The following is a 21,538-nucleotide window of genomic DNA, read 5'->3' on the forward strand; positions in this document are numbered from 1 at the left end:
GATATCACTTGATGATGTCAGACGAAGAAGGCGACGCGACGACGAAAGTTCCGCTCGACGACGATCCCGAAGACTCAGCGAACGCAACCGACAACGAAATCCCGACGGAAAGCGGTCAAATCGGCGACGGCGCGATGGACGAAACGGTGAAGAAACTCGAACAGGGCAAAGAGCTTCTGATGCAGGCGAAAGCGGGCACGAAATCGTGGCGAAAGTTCTTCGCCTGTTCGCGCCTATCGAAGCCGAAGTCGTGCAGCGACTGGGGCAGTCGAGTCGTCGGAAACATCAAGGATTACAAGAGCAATTATATATTCGTCTTCTTGGGCCTCGTAATCTATTGCATGTGAGTGGGATAGAAGATGTGTGGGTCGTAGACTCGAGAGGGGGTGCGCGTTGTGCTTAGAATCACGTCTCCTGTGCTTTTGATTGGGCTGGTGCTGGTCATGGCCGCCCTCTGGTTTATTTTCAGAAATGAAGGAAAATCCATAACTATTGCAGGTAAAGGCTCTCTAATTAATTATTACGTGACGCTCGTTGTACAGATGAATCACCACAGTCTTTGTAGTGTAGAACCTAACCTATTCTTTTGTAGGCAGAGAGATTGGTCTCAAGGAACAGGTGATATTTGTGTGTCTCATTGCTATTCCTCTCTTCCTCTTTGGTGGAGCCACCTCTGCTATATTCTGGATCATTGGTATGTATGAGAAGAGCAGTCTGCAGATAATTATTATTATTATTATTGGCACTTTCTCCCTCCTTCCCTAGGAGCGTCTGTGTGCGTCATACTTTTGCACGCCTCATTTCTGTCACGTGAATCGACAGATCCGACGGACGCATTCGGCGGCGTCGAAATGGAGTCAGTCGTTGTCAATTAGAAAAGGCAAGAGACAATACCTTGGGGGGCAGTAGACGATGTACAAGTACAGTATATACTATTAAAATCACATCACGTATACACTTCCCGACTATATCTCACATAGTCAACGCGTCAAGCGGAAAAAAAAGAGAGCAAAAGTCAATTAATACTTAAATAATCGATTAATCTCACGTTATTTCAATGGTCGTTATGCCTTGATCGTACATGTTCTTGAGTCGACGTACGAGATTCGGCGTGAAATTCGTTATGTCTTCCTGTATCGCCGGATTGATGAGAACGCGCGCCGCTTTGCCCGTGGGAAAGCGTTCGAAGTCGCCCCCTCGCGTGTCCACCGAATGTCGTCTCTGATACATGGGAATCGACGTTTCGGGAGGAGCAAAAGGAGTATCCCCTGATCCAACTCGCCGAGCAGCTCCAGGATAACCTAAATAAATATATAAATATAATTTTTTTGATTAGGGTAATTATTAGATATTGAATTTTTTATCTTGCCTCTCATGCGGGACGATCTGACTCGTTTTGGCGTGCTCTGTCGCACTTCGTCCCAATATTCTTCGTCTTGCATCATTGCGTCGATTTCCGATTTCTTCGTCTTTTTCTTCTCGTGTTTCTTCTTCTTCTTTGTGCGCGGCTGCGGCTTGCCGAGCCCCGCCTTCACCTTCTCCTGCTTCATATCAATCGACGTCATACTCTCCATAAGAGAATTGTACGTGTCCCATTGGATTGCTTCGCCTTCCGGGTCGTTGATCAATGGACCAATCGACGACGCGTCCGGCGAAAAAGGCAAAAATCCGCCGGCGTCCGCCTCATCAAAAGCGTTTTTCTCGCGCAACGAAAACGAACGCGTTTTTCCGAGAGGAACGATACTGGGACTGAGATCATCCTCATCGTCACTCCGAGTCGATATTTTGCTCGTCGGTCGAGTCACCGTGCTTTTCGATTTTCGTAACAGAGGCGGTTTTCCCGTTGAAGTTGGCGCCGTTTTATCCTTTTTCTTCTTCGTCGTCAAACTTTTCTTTTTGAAATCGAGCTCGATGACGTCGTCAGGGGCGTGGCGTTTCCTCGCGTGCATCGATTTGCTTCGCAGCTTGAACGTGCGATTACCCGTCGTCGTCGTCGTCGCCACCGCTCGACCTGTCCGATCGTCGTTGTCTACCGTGCGAAAGTGAACCGTTCCGCCCGATTCTCCATTGGGGGCCCTCTCGATGTCGACAAAGACGGATGTCTGCTTCTTTAGAGGCTCTGGCTTTTCTTCCGGCGAGCTTCGGTAGTAAGTGATAAGTATGGCTAATATAACGGTGAGGCAGACGAGCTGGAGCACGACGATTCCAATTAGAAGAGGAATCGCTAGATTCGAATCCTCAGACTTGGAAGGGGCACCTGTGGGAAACAAAATAGCCAATTAGAACCTAAAACCCTATATAGCCTTGGACGCCATTAGGAGGATCCCCTTCCTTAGCAAAGTCAATAAGGTAGTGTACAGTACTTAGGGCATAGGGGGAGGCGTTTGAAAATAAATAAATTATGACGTATTTATCAGAAATCAGCGACCTTTTAATTTAATTTTAAAGTTTACCTTCTTCTGTTGGCTTGGCGGTTTGACGCGTCCCTTCGAGTGTGGGCCCCATCGTAGCGCTCGCAGTCCTTGTGGGTCTCCCTTTCGGAGTAAACAAAAAACACACACGTAGTTGACGCTTTTGATTTCTCCTCGTGCGCGCATGCCAACGTACTTGTAGCGGCAGTAGTAGCGGGAGCACCCGTTCCGCCTACTACACCTCGCCCCTCGACGACTTTCAGCTCGAACGAGTACGACTGGACGGGCTGCGCGACGCGATCCGTGTCGATCTTGCAGACGTAGAGTCCGTCGTGAGTCGAGCTCGCGTTGCGAAGTTCGTAGCTCGCGTTCTGTCGCGACCACGCCGTCACGCGCCACATGACGATCTGGCCCTGACTCGAACGATACCAGGCGACGTAGACCGACGGATCGGACGTGGAGCAGCGGAGGACGCGTCGCTCGCCGCGACCGATTTCCGTCGTCGATTCGGGAAATTCGATTAGAGTCAGATCTACGTTAGAGAAGAACATGTTGACGGTTTTAGGTGCTCTTTTATTCCACTGGGGGTCATAGCCAAGACTTGGAAACTAGAGACCAATCACTATGCAAATTTTCCTAGAGGAAACCCTTTGGCCTCCTTGTTTCGGCTTCGACGAGAATCGTTTTAGTTTTGTCGCGTTCTCGGGGTATTTTCGACCGTTAGAGAATCGTTTCCAGAGGCTCTTTCTGCTCGGATAGATTCAAGTAGGAGGGACCGTTTTCTTTGAAACGATGCCTCCTACACGAAGTCTAGGGCAGAGCCCTTCTACAGCTGGGTCTACGACGCGTCTACCAGCGTCGAGGGACTACGCTCTTTTCCTCTTGTTTTCTCTCTTCGGGGCACCGCCTGTTTACCTGTGCACGTCTCCGCCCACTTTGGCGTGACCGCAATGAAAACGCAGGCGATGAGTAGACGTCGTCCTAGCCTTAGCATGACGAGCCTGGTTCGTTTTCGATTTGAATGTTCGGTTTGAATTCGAATTCGGGCGATTGACGATTTTGAAAGACTTGTTTTTGGTGACTTCCACTTTGAGCAGTTGGAGACGCTCTGGGCAGGTCGTCGCGACGCCTATCTGCCCAGAAATCAACGCGTTGCCAGAACTACATCATCTCGTTAGCATTTTATATTCGATTTAGTGACGTCATCTATAATGACTCCGCCCTCGTTCAGAAAGTCGACGTGTGTACCTTGATTACTATATCTGTTGGCGAATCCTCGTTGTTTTGTCCGGGAACTAGAGCGAGATGGAACAGCGAGGACGAAGGAGGGAAGGAACAAGACGACGAGGAAGAGGACGAGGAAGAGGACGAGGAAGAGGACGACTGCCAGTGTTCAGCAGGCGAGGGGGGCCGCGCGAAGCGAGCGGTGGATATGACGAAGCGTTCGTCGAGTGTTTGGACACCGAGCTGGAATGTTCGATATGCCTGCTTGCGATGAGAGATCCTGTTCTAACGATCTGCGGTCACAAATTCTGCAAGTCGTGCCTATCGAAACTCGCAAGGTAAGTCATATGATATTAAGTTTATAACTGGCCTATTAATTAATTAATTAATTAATAATTAATTGTTTGCCAGAGATGGCACTGCTCGGTGTTGCCAATGCCGTCAAGAACTTGACGCAACATCCGAGGTGCAGTGCAACTCTTTTCTATTTTGCGTTGCACGTCTATGAATCAATTGACTTGTATATAGACTTTTCCAGCCAACGACTGCAAACGGAAAATACTATCTCTCAAAGTGAAATGTCGTCAGCGCGAGGATGGATGCGATTGGGTGGGAGAGCTGAGGGGCATCGAGGTTTGTGTAATAGTCTTCTATTCGTTTGTGCGGACATTAATTTATTCTGAAAAAAAGACGCATCAGACCGAATGCAGGGCGGTGACAGTTTGGTGTGAAAATGAGTGTGGCGAAAGTTTCCTACGATGGCAAATGGATGATCATCTTGAACAGACTTGTTCCAAGCGCTTGACTGAGTGCAAGTACTGCCGAGAAGAAATGCCAACAGATGAGATTGCAGTAAGTTTACTAGCCAGCAAAAGCAGTTTTTATTATTGATTCGTTGGTCTTCTTGAAGAACCATCACAGCATCGAATGTCTAGAAAAACCTGTTGCTTGCCGATACTGTCACAAGATAATGGAAAGACGAAAGGTAGAACATTTTGCTTAAGATCATATAGACATATATGCACGTACAACGCGCTGCAGGCCGAAAAGCACACGTCTCCAACAGATGGCGATTGCGCAGATGTACGAATGAAGTGCTGCTATGCAGAAGTTGGGTGCAAATTTGTGGTAAGTCAATTTATCTAATTAACTTAAGCTAAAGAAATTTCCTTGCTGGTGTAGTGCGCGCGTAAATTGATGGATGAGCATCTGCATTCTAAAATTGTGTATCATTCCCAGCTCCTTGTTCAAGAAGTCAAGGTAGTTCATACGATGGTATTGTACGAATTTTAATTTTGATATTGTTTCCAGACTCTCTCTAAATTCAGAGTGTCTATGGAGACGTACGTCAGGGCCAAAGAGGGGCCTGGAACGATTATATGGGCGTTTCAGTTGCCATACGAAGGTAAAAGCGGGATCCCGTTCACGGAAGAGAGTCCTGTGTACACGTGTGACGGCGGTTACAAAATGAGTTTCGCTATTAGTCGATCTTCGAACCCAATTCTGATGAGTCTCTTTGCCAGAATGTCGGCCGGGAAAAGCGGATGTTTCCAGCATTACTTTCCGGCTGAATTTCACTGCGTCATAACTTCCGTTAATCCGGAGGATTCTGCTGACTTTGTTGAGTACAGTGAATGCATTCAAGTTGACGGCTACGAGACAAAAGACATTAAAATTGTCGATCTTTCATCTGTTCATTACAAGAACGGAATGGTTTTGCTAAAAATTCGATTAACACTTGTAAACCAGGGATTTTTCCTCCGTGTGTAAACTAATGCGAGTGTTGAACTTTCTTTGCATAATTTGATGGCGTTTGTGTTGACGTGCAGCTCTACAAAAAGAAATCCGAACCAAAGAGGCGTCAGACAACTAAGGTGTATAACAGATGTTAAGCATATCTGCGTAAATGTAGACAAGATACATGTACAGTATACACCAGATATGATCACGGTGATATAATTTACTGATATCCAGCGTACCCTTGTTTATACACCTTTATCTATGTTTCTGTCTCTGGTGTACTGTATGCTGTATGCATAGATTATGTTTAGCACAGACTGCTCTGCTGAAAATTCGACTAACCTTGGATGATGACCGATGAGGCGAAAGCGAGATTCCGTTCACGGAAGAGAGTCCTGTGTACACGTGCGACGGCGGTTACAAAATGAGTTTCACCGTCATCGGACCCAACTCTGAGTCTCTTCGCCGAACATGCCGCCTCAGGAAAGCGAAGGTCCGGTTCAGCATTCTTTTCCGGCTGAATTTGACTGCGTCATAACTGCCGTTAATCCGAAGGATTCCGACGACTTTCATCAGTACTATGGATACCTCATAGTGAACAGCAACGAGCTAGAATTGTTGTTCTTCCCTTTGCACCTCACAAGGATGGAACGGTTCTGCTGAAAATTCAGCTAACACATAACGATTGATAAGTCGGTGGCATTTGTGTTGACATATACTGTAAGCTTGAAAATGGTGCTCTTTTGTTTATTCTATCTAGTCTCCCGTTCTCTTTGTTGAGGTTGGTTTTATGAGACTACAGATAGAGCGTGGAACTACATCATCTCGTTAGCATTTTATATTCGATTTAGTGACGTCATCTATAATGACCCCGCCCTTGCGAGTTTGATATTGGGGAACCAGGAAGATGGACTGTTGGGGGCCCCGAGGGCGAGGCCCAAGAAGCCGATATTCACGAGGACAGCGAGTGCGACGAGGAGTACGTATAATTAACCCATTCAGAATCCAGAGCTCCGAGACAGTTGAACACCACGGAGGTCGAGGAAGACGTGAGAACCATCGAGGACGTGGTGAACGCCACCAAAGACGAGGTGGACGACGCGGACGTCTAAGAGTAGGGAGAGGCGGCATTTTGTGGAGGTTGGGAGAGGACGGATGGACTCTGTTTGAAGAAGAACTGGACTCTGACGAAGAGCTTGACTGGTACGTTTATTGTCCGTGCTAAAGCTTTAACTGTGAAATTAATCACACAGGCCGTTGGACGATGAGGAAGAAGAAAGGACCGATTCCCTGCTAGAAGTGAGCGACGGTGGGTATGACGAAGCTTTTGTCGAGAATTTGGACGCCGAGCTGGAGTGTGCGATTTGCCTCCTCGCAATGAGGGATCCCGTTCTGACGATCTGCGGTCACAAATTCTGCAAGTCATGTTTATCAAAGCTTCAAACAGTGTAGGTAACAATTAAGTTTGTGCCAAGTTATTAATTATTTGGTGACTGCGCTCAGTGGAGGTGGGACTGTTCAGTGTTGTCAATGCCGACGAGAGCTTTATGACGCATTGTCTCAGGTATTTTTTCTCCGCTACATCATTCCTTGTCATTCATTGGAGGGGGTATTTCTAGACTTTTCCAGCCAATGACTGCAAACGAAAAATACTCTCACTCAAAGTGAGATGTCGTCAGCGTGAGGACGGATGCGATTGGGTGGGAGAGCTGAGGAGAGTTGAGGTTTGTGTATTAAATTTTGTAAATATTACTAAATTATATTGTTCTTAATTAAAAGACTCATCAGACGGAGTGTAGAGCGGTGACTGTTGCGTGTGAAAACGCTTGTGGCGAAAGCGTTCCACGATGGCAAATCGATGACCATCTCGAACAGACTTGTTCCAAGCGCTTCATTGAGTGCCCATACTGCAAAAAGAAAGTACGAGCAGACCAGATTGAGGTACATTTATTAGTCAGCGAAGTCTACTATAAGATCATTGATTTGTTGTGAAGAGACATCACAGCACTAGATGCAAACAAAAGCCTGAAGTGTGCGCGTACTGTTGCAAGAAAATAGAAAGAAGCAAGGTGAGAATTTCACTTGACGTTATAGACCTGACGTATGTACCATTGTAGCGCAAAGAGCACTTTTCTCCAACGGATGGCGATTGTCCAGATTTTCTAATGAAATGTTGCTATGCTGAAGTTGGATGCAAATTCGAAGTATGTAAATTTATTTTTGAGTTGGAGAATATTTTCATGGTTAGTGTAGTGCGCGCGTAAATTGATGGACGAGCGTCTGCATTTGAAACTTGCTTATCATTCCCGGCTTCTCGTTCAAGAAGTCAAGGCATTTGCTCATGCTACAGCATTGCTGTTTCCAAATTAATTAATTAATTAATTAACGATGTTTGTTTTTTAGATGCTCTCCAAGTTCAAGCTGTCTATGGAGGCTTACGTCGGTATCAATGAGCCGCACGGGACAATTATATGGGCATTTCAGTTGCCATTTGAATGTGAAAGACAAAGCCGTGTTCCGTTATCGGAAGAGAGTCCCGTCTACACTTGTGACGGCGGTTACAGAATGAGTTTCACTGTCACTCAACATGTAGGCCCAGTGCTTGTGCTCTACGCCAATATGTTGCCTCAGGAAGCGAAGGTCGGGTTCAGCATTCTTTTCCGGCTGAATTTGACGGCACTGTAACCGTTTTTAATTTGAACAATTCTGAAAAATGTTTTTGGGACGTTGGAAGGATTCGAATGGACAACAATGAAAACGGAGTTCATATCCTTGACATTTCACGTAAACCAAGTACCCGTAGCTTTCACAAGGTTTTACTGAAAATTCAGCTAACTCATAAAAAGTGATTGACTTCCTTTGCTTTTTTGCATGTTTCTTTGCTTTGATGCGTAGACATATGCGGATAAGCGCGTAAATCGATAGATAAGCATTCTTCTTATATAATTTTGATTAGATGACGTCATGAGAAACGTACTCGGCCCTTGGAACTTAGAGAAATTTTTTTCGTGACTGATGTAATGTGCACGTAAATCGATAAATAAGCGCCTGTATTTTACATTGTGCAGCGTCTCGTTAGGGAAGTCAAGGTTGGCGAATCCTTTGTTGTTTTTTATCCGGGAACGAGATGGAACAGAGGAGGGGAGGAAGAAGAGGACGAAGAGGACGAGGTGGATGGAGAGGACGAGGTGGATGGAGAGGAGGGCACCGCGGAGGACGGGGACGAAACTTTGTCAGTGTCGGCGTGATTAGGGTGCTAGAGGCGTCTTCCGATTCCGACGACGAGTACATCAGAGATCGTACTTTTCTGTATTATATATCGTATCTAGAGTGAAAATAGTTCAACTGAGCGAAGCCGGCGGCGGCGGCGGCGGCGGCTATGACGAAGCGTTCGTCGAGTGTTTGGACGTCGAACTGGAATGTTCAATATGTCTACTTGCAATGAGAGATCCGGTTCTAACGATCTGCGGTCACAAATTCTGCAAGTCGTGCCTATCAAAAGTCGCAGCAATGTAAGTCATATAATAATAAGTTTATAACTTGCCTAATTAATTAATTAATTAATTAATTGTTTGCCAGAGATGGCACTGCTCGGTGTTGCCAATGCCGTCAAGAACTTGACGCAACATCCCAGGTGCGGTGTAGCTCTTTTCTATCTAATTTTGCGTTGCACGTCTATGAATCAATTGACTTGTGTATAGACTTTTCCAGCCAATGACTGCAAACGGAAAATACTGTCTCTCAAAGTGAAATGTCGTCAGCGCGAGGACGGATGCGATTGGGTGGGAGAGCTGAGGAGAATTGAGGTTCGCGTTAGTAGTTTCTTTTTGTTTGCGGATATTAATTTATTCTGGAAAAAAAGACGCATCAGACGGAATGCAGAGCAGTGAAAGTTTCGTGTGAAAATGGGTGCGGCGAAAGTGTTCTAAGATGGCAAATGGACAATCATCTCGACCAAACTTGTTCCAAGCGCTTGATTGAGTGCAAGTACTGCGGAGACGACATGCCGGCAGATAAGATTGCAGTACGTTTACTAGCCAGTGAAAGGACTTTATATTTTGATTATTGATTTTTTGGTCTTCTTGAAGAAACATCACAGCGTCAAATGTCCAGAAATGCCTGTTGCTTGCACACACTGTCACAAGACAATGGAAAGACGAAAGGTAGAACATTTTGCTTAGGGAGCATAGACATGTATGAACGTGAAACTCGTCGCAGATCGAAAAGCACGTATCTTCAACAGTTGGCGATTGCGCAGATGTACCGCTAAACTGTTGCTATGCAGAAATGGGATGCAAATTTGTTGTAAGTCGATTTATTCGAGCTAAAGAAAATGCCATCGCTGTTGTAGTGCGCGCGTAAGTTGATGGATGAGCATCTGCATTCTAAAATTATGTATCACTCCCAGCTTCTCGTTCAGGAAGTCAAGGTAGTTCATACGATGGTATTGCACGAATTTTAATTTTGATATCGTTTTCTAGACTCTTTCTAAATTCAAAGTGTCAATGGAGACGTATGTCAGGTCCAAGGAGCCGCCTGGAACGATCGTATGGGCGTTTCAGTTGCCATACGAAGGTGAAATCCTGCACCCGTTCACAGAAGAGAGTCCTGTCTACACATGTGACGGCGGTTATAAAATGAGTTTCACTATTAGTCAATCTTCTAATTCAATCCCAAATCTGAGTCTCTTTGCCAACATGTCGCCTCAGGAAAGCGAAGGACCAATCCAGCACTATTTTCCGACTCTCTTTGAATGCGTCATAACTGTCGTTGATCTGGAAGAGTCTCGGGACTATGTTCAGTACGATGGAGACCTTGAAGTTGACAACAACGAGGAGAAAGACATTAAAATTGTTGATATTCCATTTATTCATCACAAGAATGGAATGTATTTGCTGAAAATTCGGTTAACAAATGACATCTAGTGATGAACTTATTTGCACGAGTTGGTGGGCGTATATATGTTTATCCGTTTGTGTATGCATAGATAGACAACCAAATTCCGTTCTTGCTGTCAAGATTTCACAAAGTAAACCATTGACAATGCATGAGGCAGAAGACGTGCTAATTGTTGCTTTGCCTTATGTTTAGCACAGACTGCTCTGCTGAAATTTGACTAACCTTATCTGCATTTCGTATTTTTGATTAGATGACGTCATCCGAAAACGTTCCTGTTACTATCCGGGAGCTACAGAACGAAAAAGCGAGGGAAAACCGATGCAAAGTGCACACCGAAGCGTAAGGAGGGGAACAACGAGAGCAGGAGGAGCGAGAAGAGAAGCAAGAGGACGAGCACAGGCGAGAGGACGAGCACAGACGAGAGGACAATCATGGCACCCGCTCCTTCGCGGACGAGGTCCAGCGTTGAGTCTGTTCACCCGCTCTCCGTCCAACTCGTGCTTTGCTTGTCGTAAAACGCCGCATTCGCAACGGCTTGCGTATTCTTACATCATACAATGATGTCATACTACTTTGGCTCCTCCTACGTTCACCGTTTTTTCGCGTATAGAAACCAAATTGCGGCGACATTTTGCTCGAAACGATAGCAGAATCGAATTCTCATTCGACTGGCGTTAGTTCCCAATTCGGATCGACGCGTGTTTTCGTATTGTAAAGCTGCGATTGAAATGAGGCCCCGCCCCTGAGGGTATAAACCCAGCTTGTACATCTACAATCAGAGAGTTCTCAGAGCTGGGATAGAAGGGAGCAGGTAACTCTCCTCTAAACCCCTAATGCCCCTGTCTGTGTGTTTATTAGAATGTACTGCGTGGTTGTGAGGTAGAGTATAAATAAAAACCCCCAGCGTTTGACCATTATGGCCCGGTGGCTGGTCAATTTCCTCACTTGACATCTTCCTTTCCCCGTCTCGTTAGTCCCCTCTATGTATTCGTTCAAATGCCTGCCGATGTTGAGTTCGTTGCCTCCCTGAGTAGATTAGTTAAGCTTATTATTAATTATACTTACTTGACAGGGGCATGGTGCCTTCCCAGTGATGACGAGAGCAGGCATTCTGATGTCGGATAAACCTCCATAGCACCGTCTTCCGTGTGGTTTAATGTTGCCAGTGGGTGTCGCTTTTTTCATTTTTTTCAAATTTTCCAAGCCAAAAGAACGCGTTTTTGACCTTCTTGCGGTCAAACAACGCGTTTTTGAACTTGTAGCAGCCACGTGGCAAAAGGGGTCCTCACATCTGTTTAAACCTAATAGCGGTCTACATCTGTAAGCGTAGCATGTCATTATTTTTATTAGTAGATTTTCTCTCATTACCGTGCGTTTCACTAAGAAATAAGTCAAAAAACGCTGAATGCGATGGGGCTGGGCAAAGAGCGTGGACATGGCGTATCTAACAAAGATTCCTGACACTAAACCGAATTCGTGCAAGTACAAATCTTCTTTGGCGATGAAACACCCATTCTTTATTGCTTTCTCAACTGCAGGCGGATTTTATTGTACCTGTGTGCTTTTACAAGGCGAACGTTTAGTTTTGGGCGTGTGCCCAGGTCGACATTTTCATCATTCAAGCCTCATTCTGAAGGTTCTGTGTCTACTAAGCAAAGGAAGTTGTCGATTTCAACTACTAAATGCTACGCACATAAATGGTAAGGAATTGGTGGATTTGAGAGTTATATACCGGTAAGCAACTACATTTTTGTTCTCTAATGCAGTCATTCTTCTGAGGGCTTTTCAGCGCCGCTTTTGTCATTTTGTGTCTCTTTCCTGCCTTCACCCTTTACCTGAGGTTCTGTGGGGGATGCGCCTGCGTTGTGGATGACCTATAAACGCGCATTCAATTCCGTGCCTACACTAATATAGCAGAACGTACCTTAACAGAGTTGGCACCTTGCACTACGGTCATATAATCCTTTCCTCTGACCATATTTGAGACCATTTCTAATAGAATGCAAACCAACGTTTAGTTATGTACTCGGATATGTGTTTATCTATCTCCTGCCTTCGTTAGGAAAGGGTGTTGGAGGGGAAAGGCGAGTAGGAACAACAATGTCGTTCTTCTAAACGTGTTGTGTTACAATCATTATTCTGGAAACACGCATGATCACCAAATACTCACACTGCTGAAGGTTTGGCCGAAAGTTGATGAAAACCGACAGGCCACTTTGGGAGGACTGCGTGTGCTCGATTCTTTTCTTTCAAATTCAAATTCAACGTCAATTTTGCATGGCCAACTTTCAACTATGGCCTCTTCAAGTGTCACGCCAGTTTTGGGAGCCACGTGAAAAGTTGCAAGGGGACCACTAACAGAAGCGTGGCTATTGCTAGAGTATGGTGTAGTCTGAAACGTCGTAAGTTATTAAAGATATGTACCAGACTAAGGGCGTACTTCTTCCTTGGGTCCCTTGATTTTCCAGGGATTGTCTTTTTCATCGTCGGATTTAGCTGGACTGATGCGGATATTAAACTTTCCTTCGTCAGACGTCAGCAGTTGACTTGAATCAACAAAACAGAGGTGTCCTTTTCTCCTCTCCGTTTCAATACAATGCTGAAAGAAAAGATAACGACGTAAGGCTTTTTATTCATTGTCAGTATTGTACTCACGTCTAGCGTATGCAAACAGAGGTCATCTAACACTCTTACGCCAACTGCTATAGATCGACGCTCCAATGTTGCCGTTGCGACTAATTGGCGGTATTTTAATCCCTTCTTCAGCGCCCATTCTTGGCTTTCTTTGTGCGTTGTTGCGCACAAATCACAAAATCCGTCCAACTGAATTCCAATTTTGCTGTCAAGATTTCCCAAGGGAGACCATCGATTTTCTGTCGGCTCGCGTCGCCAAAGGCTAAAACCAAGCTCGTCGCTTTCGCTGTGCACTCTGATGACTGTTTTTTTCAGAAATTTGAGCTCATGCGGCATCACCGTGTAGACGAAGATAAAGCTAGTGTCGACCGGATTGCATGATTTGATTTCGGGTGGCATTTCTTCTCGATGCAAGGAAATATTTAGAATTGTCTCTTCCTCCAGGCAATTGGAGGGAAAGTCGAAAGTAAGCTGAAGGACTTCAATGCTAGCCTTTTTTCCACCAACAGTCCAGCAGCAGTTGAAAAGGGTGCTGTTCAGAGTTGCCGCGAAAGTTTCTGATTGAGGCGGTTCGGCTAAATATAAATAGGCTTGTTATTATGAATGCATGCTGTTACTAGAAACCTTTCTCGCAAATGGGACTCGGAGTAGTATTTTGGGTGCGTGGTGGAGTTGGGCGAACAATGCTTGGGGTGCTATCATTCTTCTCCAAAGAAAGAGCTGATAGATAGCCGCTTTCAGCGGACGCAGTCGGAGCTGTGCTAGCACGCGTCTTTAGAACTGAAAATAAAACGATTAGAACGGTGCTTTAGACAGAATAATTTTTGGCTACTGTTCTCGTCAGACTCCTTTGTTTCACGCAGACATCGAGGCAAAGACTGTGCTTTTTTTTCGGCTGTCGGTGACGACATTGAGACATTGCGAGGAGACCTCAAAGAGCCGTCTGCTGTCGAGCGCGCATTTGGAAGTGGCCCAAGGTTGCCTAACTTCGGCGGCTTTATTGGATTTTCAATGACGGCGTCACTGGCGGGGAGGTTCTCGCCATTGTTGTTAGCACAAGGTGCCTGATCTTCTTGTAATATCTGCGCTTTTCCTCTTCTTCTTCTTCTTCTTCTTTCCATTATGATCGTCAGAACAGCCACGAGAATTACTAGCACCACCGCAGCGGCAGTTACACTAATGATGGTTACACGCAAAGTCGATTCTCCGCATGGCTGCAATCCAAATCGTGTAATAGAAACGTCACATATCGTCTAAAATGACGCGTAATTAATTAAAAGCTAAAATTTAAGCATTATGTTTTTCTAACGTCTGTGCTGCTGCAGTTTTGCTCGGAATTGTCGGGGTAGCAGACGCCGTTTGCGCTGCAATAGGTATTGTTACTCCATTGCTCTGCCGAACAAGCACCTGTATATTTTATTAGTTCATTGCACTCAATTATTGCTGTAACCCGAACAAGGCCTACTTTGAGTGAGATCAAGAATGTACTTTCCAACTGTAAATCCTGAGCCGGAAGGAACGTTTGTTTGCATACGAAAATCGCGAGGCAAAATCCAGGAGTTGTTGGGATTTTGGCTTCCATCGCTAAAGCCAGCAAAAAATGCTTTGCTTTCAGATTCCTCAGAATGTCCGGATCCGCTCGTTTCATATTCAGAATCGTACAGAAGTACAACGAGAGTGTGATCCCCTCCTTTCCCGATTACGCTTTGAAACGCAAAAGACTACAATATAACATTAGAAATGGTAATAAATGATGGCGACATGCTGTGCGGGGATGAAAGTACCTTGGTCGAATTCCACGTAAATACGTCGACGTAAGGATTTGTGAGCGTTGTCAAACTTGGAAAAGCTAGAGCTGTGTCATTGAAAAACTTCTGCAAAGTCTCGTTGTCGTATGCTCTGTGATACAGCAATGTTTGATCTTCGGGCGTTGCCTCTGTCCAGCACACCGACACAACAGGAGGTCCCTTCCAAGGAAACGTTTTGGGTGATAAACTTGCGTTTGACCTGTTTTCCAAAGTTATATAGCCCTTTGGACTGACCTGCGCCGAAAATGAAATTGAAACTGCATCTGCTCTTTTTATCTACTATAAACTTACAAAGACTTGGGACGAAGACGCGGTATATATTGACATGTTGCTTTCCATTTCGAAATTTTCATCGGATAGGTTTGCTATTACACCTGTTGGATAAAAGTCGCTTTGGCTAACTGAAACAGCGAGTTCTCCCCCAAAGGTCAAAATAAGAACAGCAAGAAGACTCATTGCGTTGCGAAAAGGGCTGATAACGTTTTTGGGACTTTGATTCACGTGACGCAGTCCAAACCGGCCCAGGGCGTCACCGCGTGCGCTGAAATTTGCGACGTTTCGCTTCCTACCCCTAAACTCTGGTTTGTTAAGAGAGTTAGGCTGTACGAAAAGAGTGTAGGCTGAAAAACAGGCTTGAAATTTGTCTAGTCTCACTTTTCAAAACTGTTCGAGACACCGACTCGAAGTTCGCTTGAGTTGAAACCTCAGAAGAAAACTACGCTGCAGTTGCTTTCAGATTTGAGAGCAACGCGTTGATTGGTGTATCATCAAATCTTACTCAACCTTTGTTCGAGAATGTGTGCGCAGGTTCGAAGAATATTGGGGGAGTCAACGTCACGCCCATTGCACTAGTGAGTGTGGTAGCACCATAGATGTAGCAGAATTTATAAACTTTAGAGGCAGTAAAAGAAAATGTATTATTGGTGGCAGAGACCGATCAGATACGTAAACCGCGCTTTGATCATATTCGGGACCTTTGTCGAGATGGCGGACGTCGATCCACTACAACAGTTTCTCGAGCGGCTCAACCAGAACAAAGGCGACGCTCGCAACTTTATTTCTGACAAAATAGCAACAGATCTGCAACAGCGTGGAGTGCTCGACGACGCAGACGTCCTTGAAATTCGTCGATCCAATTTTACAGCGAAGACGAGCAAGCTCATCGACCGCCTCGTACAGAAGCATCAAAGCGGACATCAAAACGTTGTAAAAGAGTTCAGAAGCGTCTTAGAAAATAGTCGTACTCAGAAACATCTAGCGAAATTGCTCCCCTTACCACGGATTGTAGAGACTGTCTCTACAATCCGTGCCCTTACCACCGAAGCCTCGAGGTAAGCCACAAAGGCATTGAACGCACAGAACGTTGTCTTCGAAGCGCAGAATAGATTGTATCTGGGGTAGAGGGTCCCATTGGGATCAAGTGTCTCTTCCTAAATAATAGATTAATTAATCTTCTTGAGAGATCGTTTTACGAACCGAATGCATCTTCCGTCTCATCATATCTCGTAAAAGAATCTTTTTAGCTCCAGTCGTCACAGTTGAGAACTCCAGTCGAGTGATGTACTGCAAGCGAGGTGGCACCGTCGACATTTCCATTCAAGCCGACGGTGACGGACCACTTCGATATCAGTGGTTGTCCGGAGACGCTGTTCTGAAGGACGAAGACAAGAACGTCGTGAAAATCGGCGCAGGAGGCGAATACGTGTGCAGGATCAGTTCAGACTTCGGTGAAACAAAAAGTGAACCCGTGAACGTCGTCGTAGTCCAAGAATTAGGTAAGAAAAAGTCTTTGCACTCGAGCAAAGATTTATGTGGCTTTATGTAGCCGATTCCTCAGTCAAGCCAGAAGATCTCCAGGACTACTACGAGAAAAACAATCTCATTATTCATGCCCCTCCAGAAATAGCGGCTCGAGGCTTGGCCGCTCGAAAAGCCTACTACGACGCTCTTAGCAACGGCGCTGCCATGAAGTCTAAACGCGTTCGTCTCATGGTCGTCGGACGCGACGGCGCCGGAAAAACGTCGCTTGTCAACGCCCTGCTCAACAGGTTCGATCGGTTGGTTTCGAACGCGACGTTGGACAGCACCGAAGGCGTTCAGTTCACGCTCGTCAAGTGCCACGTCGCTGACGACGGTGATCTCGCGAAATGCGACTTCGAAGAAGTCAAGATTCACGTCGAAGCGTTTTTGCATCGAGAGAAGGCTCGGATCATAGCGCATCGGTTGCACGAGAAAGAGAGGGCGAAAAGAGTTCAGAAGCAAGAAACGGAAGCATCGGTTTCCATGTCCTTTTCTCCAAACGATACGAAGTCTGTTGGCCAGCTTAAGTTCTCTGAAAAGAGAGAAGCTGATGTGACGGTGAAGGAGGAAGAAGAGGACTATTCGTCTCTACGAGATGGCTTTCTTACTTCGGAGCAAGAATTGGATCCGCCGGAGTTGAAGGACTACGTCGCCGACGAACTTCGTCGGCTTCGTCGCTCTTCCTCCAATCCTTACTCGAGCGACTGCGAGTCGGAGCATCTGGTTTTTATCATATCCGACTTCGCCGGCCAGCCGGTCTATCTGAATAGCCACGCTGCATTCATGGCCCCGAACGGCGTCTATATCCTCGTACACGATCTCCACGAGACGCTCGAATTGAACAGGGAAGCGATGATGTGTACGGAGGGCCAAATGACGAAAGTCGAAGAGTCGTCGAGTCGCACGAACGAGGAGTACATACGAACGTGGGTGACATCGATCGGCGCCACGAGACCGACGCCGCAAATCGATGATTCCACGGACGTCAAGTTTCCCAATCCCGCCGTTCTTGTCGTTGGCACGCGACTGGACAAGGTTCTCGAGGCCAAGCAGAGGTGGTCGAGCCTCGCGTCGTTCTTGACGGAGCGAGAGAAGAGCATACGTCAATATCTAGCCGACGAGTGCCCGATCTACAGTCGCTACGTCTCGGACGAGCTCTTCTTCGTCGACAACACGGGCTCTCTTCGCACGGCGAGACGCGAGCTTTTGGAACTGAGGAGGGCTATCGTCGAGAAAGCTCTTCTGCAGGAGAGCACCACGTTTCTGTTACCGTTGACCTGGATTGAACTGGAGCTGGAGATTCTGTCGTTAAGACGGAAGGGGAAATACTGCGTCGAGGCTCGTAGCTTGTGCTCTAAAGTGGATTTGGACGGTAACCAGGCTACTGCTGCTCTGCAGTACTTCCACGACACCGGCACGATTGTTTTCTTCTACGAGGAGGAGAGGGAGTATCGCCAGTACGTCGTCACCGATCCCGACTGGCTTGTTCGCGTTTTTCGGTCTGTCGTTTCCGCTCATTCCGTTCTAGAAGACCGTGTTCCTGTTAGCGAAATGATGCAGCAGCGGCTGAGACAAGCCGGGGTTTTTTCGTATCAAGAAATCAGGGTGAAATTACCGGACGGCGAAGAGTCCAGCGTCATACTCGATATATTGCAAAGATACGATTTTCTGTCTCCGTATCTTTTGCAGTCAGACGATCTAGACAGACGTCTCGACGCCTCTTCTTCGTATGAATCAGAATACTTCCTGGCTCCTTCGATGGTCACTCTTGATCCTCTGGTTCAGTGCTTCTTCTCCCACCCCGAACTGTTTTCTCCGACTTCTACTACATCTTCTCAAGCTGAGAAGCCGCTATACTTCTCCTGTGATTGTAAATTGGTGCCCGAAAGCCTCTACACGAGACTCGTGACGAGACTTGCGTCGCGATACTGCGTTTGTCCGGAAATATTTCGCAATTTCGCTCGTCTCCATTACGATTCGAATTACGATATTATAATTGCGAATTGGAGCAACTTGGAAATGATAGATGGTCAGCAAAAAGAGAAGCAGAGCGTCGCACATGCGAGAGCGAAAATATTTGTAACCGTCGTCAACGCCGCTAAACAGCGAACTTCTCCTGAGAAAGTCGAGCCGAAGGTCGTCTGTCAAAAGGTGTATGGCTTTGTCCTTAGCAGTCTCTACAGCATTCGAGAAGTTGGCATGAAGGGTCTCAACTTCGCTGTTGAGTATCAAAAAAGACCGTCAAAAGTCGCCTTTGAGTTCAAGTTTCTTTCCGATAAATGGTGCGTGATTCACATGACTCCAAGCTGCTGTTATTACAGGTGCTTTGGAACATTGTAGTGATTCAGACGAAGAGAAGGCTATCTATCAGACCTGGATTCCTCAAAGCAGACAGGTTTCTTCTTCTTGTCTATTCTTCTCTTCTTTCACGTTTTTCTTTAGTCAACGCCTTTGAAGCTTCCCGTCTGCAAAGGAAGTTCAACGCGTGGTATGCAGCATGGGATTGATTCTTGTCTCGTATGACAGAATTGTCTTTTTCACAGGCAACGAACTTCTATTTATTGAACGAGCTGGCACCACCCTCGCGGCATCTAAACAGCTTTCTTCTGTAGAATGGCGTATTCGTGGCATTGTGAGTCCAGAGGGCAGCTCTCACAGCATTCCAGTCAATTCTTTCCCCAATGGCTGGTCGCTGATCTATACCTACTGCCACGTTGACAAGTCTTTGAACTACAGATTTAGTATTCCTTATTGCTCCTATCATCCGAAAAAGAGTAAGAAATTTAGGTTTCGAGGCCTTTATATCTAAGCTTTCTTGTAGAGCTAGATGTCAAACTACATGTTGGTGTTTGCCAGAGACAGCCGAGGCTGACAACCCATTCTTTCTCGTACGGCGAGAGCGTTACTCTTCAATGCGATGCCTCCGGTTCACAGGCTTTGTCGTCTCTTCAGTATCAGTGGTACTTCGAAAAGCTCAAAATTCCTAATGCTAACGAAAAGAGTTACAAAATTTCGACGCTACGCGACTACCGCGCGGGCGAATATTTCTGTGCCGTTCGTCTAAATGACGAATTTTCCGAAGAGCGATCAGAACCCGTCCGCGTAGAAGTTCGAGGTCAGAGGAAAGATAAACGTTGGTTTTTCCCAATGAGAGTTTATCGTGTTTCTGTATAGGAAATCCAGTCGTGTCTCCCGCAGCCGCTTCGTCGACCTTCACTGACAAAGTTGCTCTTCTAATAGGAAATCAAACGTACGAAAATCTTGACGATCTCACCACGCCCGAATGCGACGTTAGACGCGTCGCGAAGTATCTCAAAAAAGAGTTTGACTTTCGCGTCATTGTCCTCGTCGACCTTGGCTTCTTCTACATGGTCGACGCTTTCGAGAAGTTCTATCTGCTAGCGCAGGCGGGCACGTTTGCCGTCGTCTTTTTTGGGGGACACGGATTCGAAGCTAGCGGCGATCAGTACATGATTCCCGTTGACTCTACGAATTCAAAGACTACTAGGACGGAAATCGGCGTCCAATCTGTTCTTCGAGTTCTAGAAAGTGCTTCAGTCCGATGCAGTTTTACAATTCTCGATTGCTGTCGAAACCCGTGCGTTTGTCTTTTGTCTTTAGATCTGATAACTATTGATATGTGCTTTCGTAGACTTCCTGTGCCGGCAGTTTTTGGTACTCCTCAAGATAGTTCAAACAGTTGTATTAGCATTGTTCTCAATGCTTGGTAAGAAATCTCTATCTATTTTTGAGTTGCCTCATGGTATGATACTTGTAGCTCTGCTTGGAGTTATTCGTACGAGACGAGCACAATGTCAAATAGCTATTTCTGTACTGCATTTCTGGAAGGGTTAGAGAAGCTGTGTAGTGAGTCCCCGGCACCTATTAGTCGCTTGATCGCTTTAACTGAGGGTATGCAAAGTGATTGTGGTCCTCGCGCAGTAGTTTTATTTTGTCTTGCTTTGTAGAAAATCTGAAGCAGCAGAAACCTGAACTTCGAATGTCATTGGGAGCTTATGGGTCTAATATTTCCTTTTCAGACCGCTTCGTCGAGAGCTCGGACGCTTCGATAAAGAACAACGATCTTATTATAAAATGGCACGGTAAGCTATTTAAATCGTTTTTAAGTCATGTCCTTTAGTAGTACTCTAGAGAAAAACGTCATCGATGAAGATTTGGAGCCTAGTAATCCTCACGTGCGGATGGGGCTCGAAACGTTTCGATTTTGTATGAATATACTCGACGTCAAGTTGTGGCACCGCGATATTGGTCATGGCAAATTTGAATTTCTTAAAATCGTGGCTAAGCCAAAAAATTTGCAGGTATTAAAAGCAGTTGTACAGTAGCTACGCTTGAGTGACGATTTATCTAAGGATGGCTTAATTTTCAAAGAGAAGTCGGAATTCTGTTACCATTTGTACGGGTTGCAGCATCTAAAGGTAAGAGTGTTGTTCTTGTTTTTAAGTACAAAATTAATTCAAATTATCTACAGCGAACCTCCCGCATAACCCTTATTGTTGAAGTTCGCTATTTGTTGGACGGAGTTGACACAACGTCGTCTTTTTCAAAAGACATCCTCGTAAGCTACTTTGCTCAAGAGAGTTAGCTATCCAACGAACGCACATTACATACTGTTACGACATGTTCTGCTATTACTCCACATACATACATTTGTTTGTATACCAATTTTTTTCAGATTCGCGGCTTCTTATTTGTGCAGGGTCAAGCTCAGTTGAGATTTTGTTACATTTTCTCAATGGGGCAATCGGACACCAAGAAGATGACTTCATTTATGCAAGACGGCTTTCCAGCAAGCATTACATGAGAGAGAGAGAGATCTCTGGTTGAATATACCACTACGTCATATCCAGCTCCTTCGCAGTCGTACATGTACATCAGACTTTTCACGCTTGCATCCGCCTTCCACGTCGATCAATCCGGTCCGTAAAACATCCATTAGGCTAATCGCAGGCTGGGCTCACTGGCACGTACAAGATCAAGTTGCACACAGTACATACTCAT

The 21,538-nt window shown here is 45.8% G+C and overlaps 7 protein-coding genes across 10 annotated transcripts; 5 read left to right on the forward strand and 2 right to left on the reverse strand.

Moving 5' to 3' along the window:
* The first annotated feature begins 12 nt into the window (after window positions 1-12).
* On the forward strand, window positions 13-955 carry LOC136192565 (prenylated Rab acceptor protein 1-like). Its single transcript, XM_065981241.1, has 4 exons — window positions 13-343; window positions 404-498; window positions 593-694; window positions 766-955. The coding sequence occupies exons 1-4, from the start codon at window positions 15-17 to the stop codon at window positions 873-875; spliced, it is 636 nt and encodes a 211-aa protein (XP_065837313.1). The 5' UTR covers window positions 13-14; the 3' UTR covers window positions 876-955.
* LOC136192356 (uncharacterized) lies at window positions 911-3,544 on the reverse strand. The gene is made up of 5 exons (XM_065980943.1): window positions 3,327-3,544; window positions 2,608-2,943; window positions 2,454-2,534; window positions 1,370-2,257; window positions 911-1,301 (listed from the first exon to the last, which is right to left on the reverse strand). Exons 1-5 carry the CDS (start codon window positions 3,403-3,405, stop codon window positions 1,045-1,047), a joined length of 1,641 nt encoding a protein of 546 aa, XP_065837015.1. The 5' UTR covers window positions 3,406-3,544; the 3' UTR covers window positions 911-1,044.
* Window positions 1,655-5,428, forward strand: LOC136192426 (TNF receptor-associated factor 6-A-like). Of its 2 annotated transcripts, none has more exons than XM_065981067.1 (9): window positions 1,655-3,651; window positions 3,711-3,973; window positions 4,047-4,101; window positions 4,164-4,268; window positions 4,326-4,487; window positions 4,546-4,620; window positions 4,677-4,763; window positions 4,818-4,895; window positions 4,947-5,428. In XM_065981067.1, exons 2-9 carry the CDS (start codon window positions 3,717-3,719, stop codon window positions 5,403-5,405), a joined length of 1,278 nt encoding a protein of 425 aa, XP_065837139.1. In that variant the 5' UTR covers window positions 1,655-3,651; window positions 3,711-3,716; the 3' UTR covers window positions 5,406-5,428. The 2 variants fall into 2 exon arrangements, with proteins under 2 accessions (XP_065837139.1, XP_065837219.1); XM_065981147.1 differs by lacking the exon at window positions 1,655-3,651 and having other exon boundaries at window positions 3,671-3,973; window positions 4,947-5,040; window positions 5,159-5,428.
* An 842-nt stretch (window positions 5,429-6,270) lies between these two features.
* LOC136192737 (TNF receptor-associated factor 6-B-like) lies at window positions 6,271-8,440 on the forward strand. Of its 2 annotated transcripts, XM_065981469.1 has the most exons (9): window positions 6,271-6,578; window positions 6,629-6,823; window positions 6,879-6,939; window positions 6,995-7,099; window positions 7,155-7,316; window positions 7,370-7,444; window positions 7,493-7,579; window positions 7,629-7,706; window positions 7,779-8,440. In XM_065981469.1, the coding sequence occupies exons 1-9, from the start codon at window positions 6,283-6,285 to the stop codon at window positions 8,058-8,060; spliced, it is 1,341 nt and encodes a 446-aa protein (XP_065837541.1). In that variant the 5' UTR covers window positions 6,271-6,282; the 3' UTR covers window positions 8,061-8,440. The 2 variants fall into 2 exon arrangements, with proteins under 2 accessions (XP_065837541.1, XP_065837618.1); XM_065981546.1 differs by lacking the exon at window positions 7,629-7,706.
* Window positions 8,382-10,814, forward strand: LOC136192647 (TNF receptor-associated factor 6-B-like). The gene is made up of 10 exons (XM_065981361.1): window positions 8,382-8,392; window positions 8,455-8,660; window positions 8,705-8,887; window positions 8,955-9,009; window positions 9,077-9,181; window positions 9,238-9,399; window positions 9,464-9,538; window positions 9,594-9,680; window positions 9,727-9,804; window positions 9,857-10,814. Exons 2-10 carry the CDS (start codon window positions 8,503-8,505, stop codon window positions 10,298-10,300), a joined length of 1,347 nt encoding a protein of 448 aa, XP_065837433.1. The 5' UTR covers window positions 8,382-8,392; window positions 8,455-8,502; the 3' UTR covers window positions 10,301-10,814.
* Window positions 10,815-11,755: 941 nt separating this feature from the next.
* LOC136199770 (uncharacterized) lies at window positions 11,756-15,529 on the reverse strand. 2 transcript variants are annotated; one of them, XM_065990061.1, is made up of 13 exons: window positions 15,371-15,529; window positions 15,008-15,316; window positions 14,693-14,950; window positions 14,374-14,629; window positions 14,218-14,315; window positions 13,741-14,161; window positions 13,533-13,688; window positions 12,930-13,483; window positions 12,715-12,873; window positions 12,445-12,666; window positions 12,328-12,385; window positions 12,199-12,266; window positions 11,756-12,148 (listed from the first exon to the last, which is right to left on the reverse strand). In XM_065990061.1, exons 2-13 carry the CDS (start codon window positions 15,170-15,172, stop codon window positions 12,041-12,043), a joined length of 2,523 nt encoding a protein of 840 aa, XP_065846133.1. In that variant the 5' UTR covers window positions 15,173-15,316; window positions 15,371-15,529; the 3' UTR covers window positions 11,756-12,040. The 2 variants fall into 2 exon arrangements, with proteins under 2 accessions (XP_065846133.1, XP_065846134.1); XM_065990062.1 differs by having other exon boundaries at window positions 15,008-15,287; window positions 15,397-15,515.
* A 175-nt stretch (window positions 15,530-15,704) lies between these two features.
* Window positions 15,705-21,139, forward strand: LOC136199712 (uncharacterized). Its single transcript, XM_065989995.1, has 14 exons — window positions 15,705-16,047; window positions 16,240-16,491; window positions 16,542-18,798; window positions 18,857-18,911; window positions 18,959-19,004; window positions 19,060-19,290; window positions 19,338-19,631; window positions 19,691-20,114; window positions 20,169-20,243; window positions 20,295-20,428; window positions 20,485-20,619; window positions 20,669-20,838; window positions 20,890-20,955; window positions 21,009-21,139. The coding sequence occupies exons 2-14, from the start codon at window positions 16,275-16,277 to the stop codon at window positions 21,120-21,122; spliced, it is 4,218 nt and encodes a 1,405-aa protein (XP_065846067.1). The 5' UTR covers window positions 15,705-16,047; window positions 16,240-16,274; the 3' UTR covers window positions 21,123-21,139.
* Window positions 21,140-21,538: the final 399 nt, after the last annotated feature.

Source organism: Oscarella lobularis, chromosome 1 (assembly GCF_947507565.1).
Source record: "Oscarella lobularis chromosome 1, ooOscLobu1.1, whole genome shotgun sequence".
Lineage (NCBI taxonomy): Eukaryota > Metazoa > Porifera > Homoscleromorpha > Homosclerophorida > Oscarellidae > Oscarella > Oscarella lobularis.

What these genes read in the sequence shown, in the direction of transcription:
- LOC136192565 (XM_065981241.1), top strand. Translation starts at nt 15, where the DNA reads ATGTCAGACGAAGAAGGCGACGCGACGACGAAAGTTCCGCTCGACGAC. An exon ending in GGCCTCGTAATCTATTGCAT is followed by an intron (nt 344 to 403) that starts GTGAGTGGGATA and finishes CGTTGTGCTTAG; the next exon opens with AATCACGTCTCCTGTGCTTT. An exon ending in AAAATCCATAACTATTGCAG is followed by an intron (nt 499 to 592) that starts GTAAAGGCTCTC and finishes ATTCTTTTGTAG; the next exon opens with GCAGAGAGATTGGTCTCAAG.
- LOC136192356 (XM_065980943.1), bottom strand. Translation starts at nt 3,405, where the DNA reads ATGCTAAGGCTAGGACGACGTCTACTCATCGCCTGCGTTTTCATTGCG. An exon ending in GTGGGCGGAGACGTGCACAG is followed by an intron (nt 2,944 to 3,326) that starts GTAAACAGGCGG and finishes TCTCTAACGTAG; the next exon opens with ATCTGACTCTAATCGAATTT. An exon ending in CGCTACTACTGCCGCTACAA is followed by an intron (nt 2,535 to 2,607) that starts GTACGTTGGCAT and finishes TTACTCCGAAAG; the next exon opens with GGAGACCCACAAGGACTGCG.
- LOC136192426 (XM_065981067.1), top strand. Translation starts at nt 3,717, where the DNA reads ATGGAACAGCGAGGACGAAGGAGGGAAGGAACAAGACGACGAGGAAGA. An exon ending in AACTTGACGCAACATCCGAG is followed by an intron (nt 4,102 to 4,163) that starts GTGCAGTGCAAC and finishes ACTTGTATATAG; the next exon opens with ACTTTTCCAGCCAACGACTG. An exon ending in TCCTTGTTCAAGAAGTCAAG is followed by an intron (nt 4,896 to 4,946) that starts GTAGTTCATACG and finishes TATTGTTTCCAG; the next exon opens with ACTCTCTCTAAATTCAGAGT.
- LOC136192737 (XM_065981469.1), top strand. Translation starts at nt 6,283, where the DNA reads ATGGACTGTTGGGGGCCCCGAGGGCGAGGCCCAAGAAGCCGATATTCA. An exon ending in GAGAGCTGAGGAGAGTTGAG is followed by an intron (nt 7,100 to 7,154) that starts GTTTGTGTATTA and finishes CTTAATTAAAAG; the next exon opens with ACTCATCAGACGGAGTGTAG. An exon ending in AAGTTGGATGCAAATTCGAA is followed by an intron (nt 7,580 to 7,628) that starts GTATGTAAATTT and finishes TGGTTAGTGTAG; the next exon opens with TGCGCGCGTAAATTGATGGA.
- LOC136192647 (XM_065981361.1), top strand. Translation starts at nt 8,503, where the DNA reads ATGGAACAGAGGAGGGGAGGAAGAAGAGGACGAAGAGGACGAGGTGGA. An exon ending in AACTTGACGCAACATCCCAG is followed by an intron (nt 9,010 to 9,076) that starts GTGCGGTGTAGC and finishes ACTTGTGTATAG; the next exon opens with ACTTTTCCAGCCAATGACTG. An exon ending in GAGAGCTGAGGAGAATTGAG is followed by an intron (nt 9,182 to 9,237) that starts GTTCGCGTTAGT and finishes CTGGAAAAAAAG; the next exon opens with ACGCATCAGACGGAATGCAG.
- LOC136199770 (XM_065990061.1), bottom strand. Translation starts at nt 15,172, where the DNA reads ATGAGTCTTCTTGCTGTTCTTATTTTGACCTTTGGGGGAGAACTCGCT. An exon ending in TCTGTTTGCATACGCTAGAC is followed by an intron (nt 12,874 to 12,929) that starts GTGAGTACAATA and finishes CTTTTCTTTCAG; the next exon opens with CATTGTATTGAAACGGAGAG. An exon ending in AAGGTGCCAACTCTGTTAAG is followed by an intron (nt 12,149 to 12,198) that starts GTACGTTCTGCT and finishes GCGCGTTTATAG; the next exon opens with GTCATCCACAACGCAGGCGC.
- LOC136199712 (XM_065989995.1), top strand. Translation starts at nt 16,275, where the DNA reads ATGTACTGCAAGCGAGGTGGCACCGTCGACATTTCCATTCAAGCCGAC. An exon ending in GGATTCCTCAAAGCAGACAG is followed by an intron (nt 18,912 to 18,958) that starts GTTTCTTCTTCT and finishes GTTTTTCTTTAG; the next exon opens with TCAACGCCTTTGAAGCTTCC. An exon ending in ACGGGTTGCAGCATCTAAAG is followed by an intron (nt 20,956 to 21,008) that starts GTAAGAGTGTTG and finishes AATTATCTACAG; the next exon opens with CGAACCTCCCGCATAACCCT.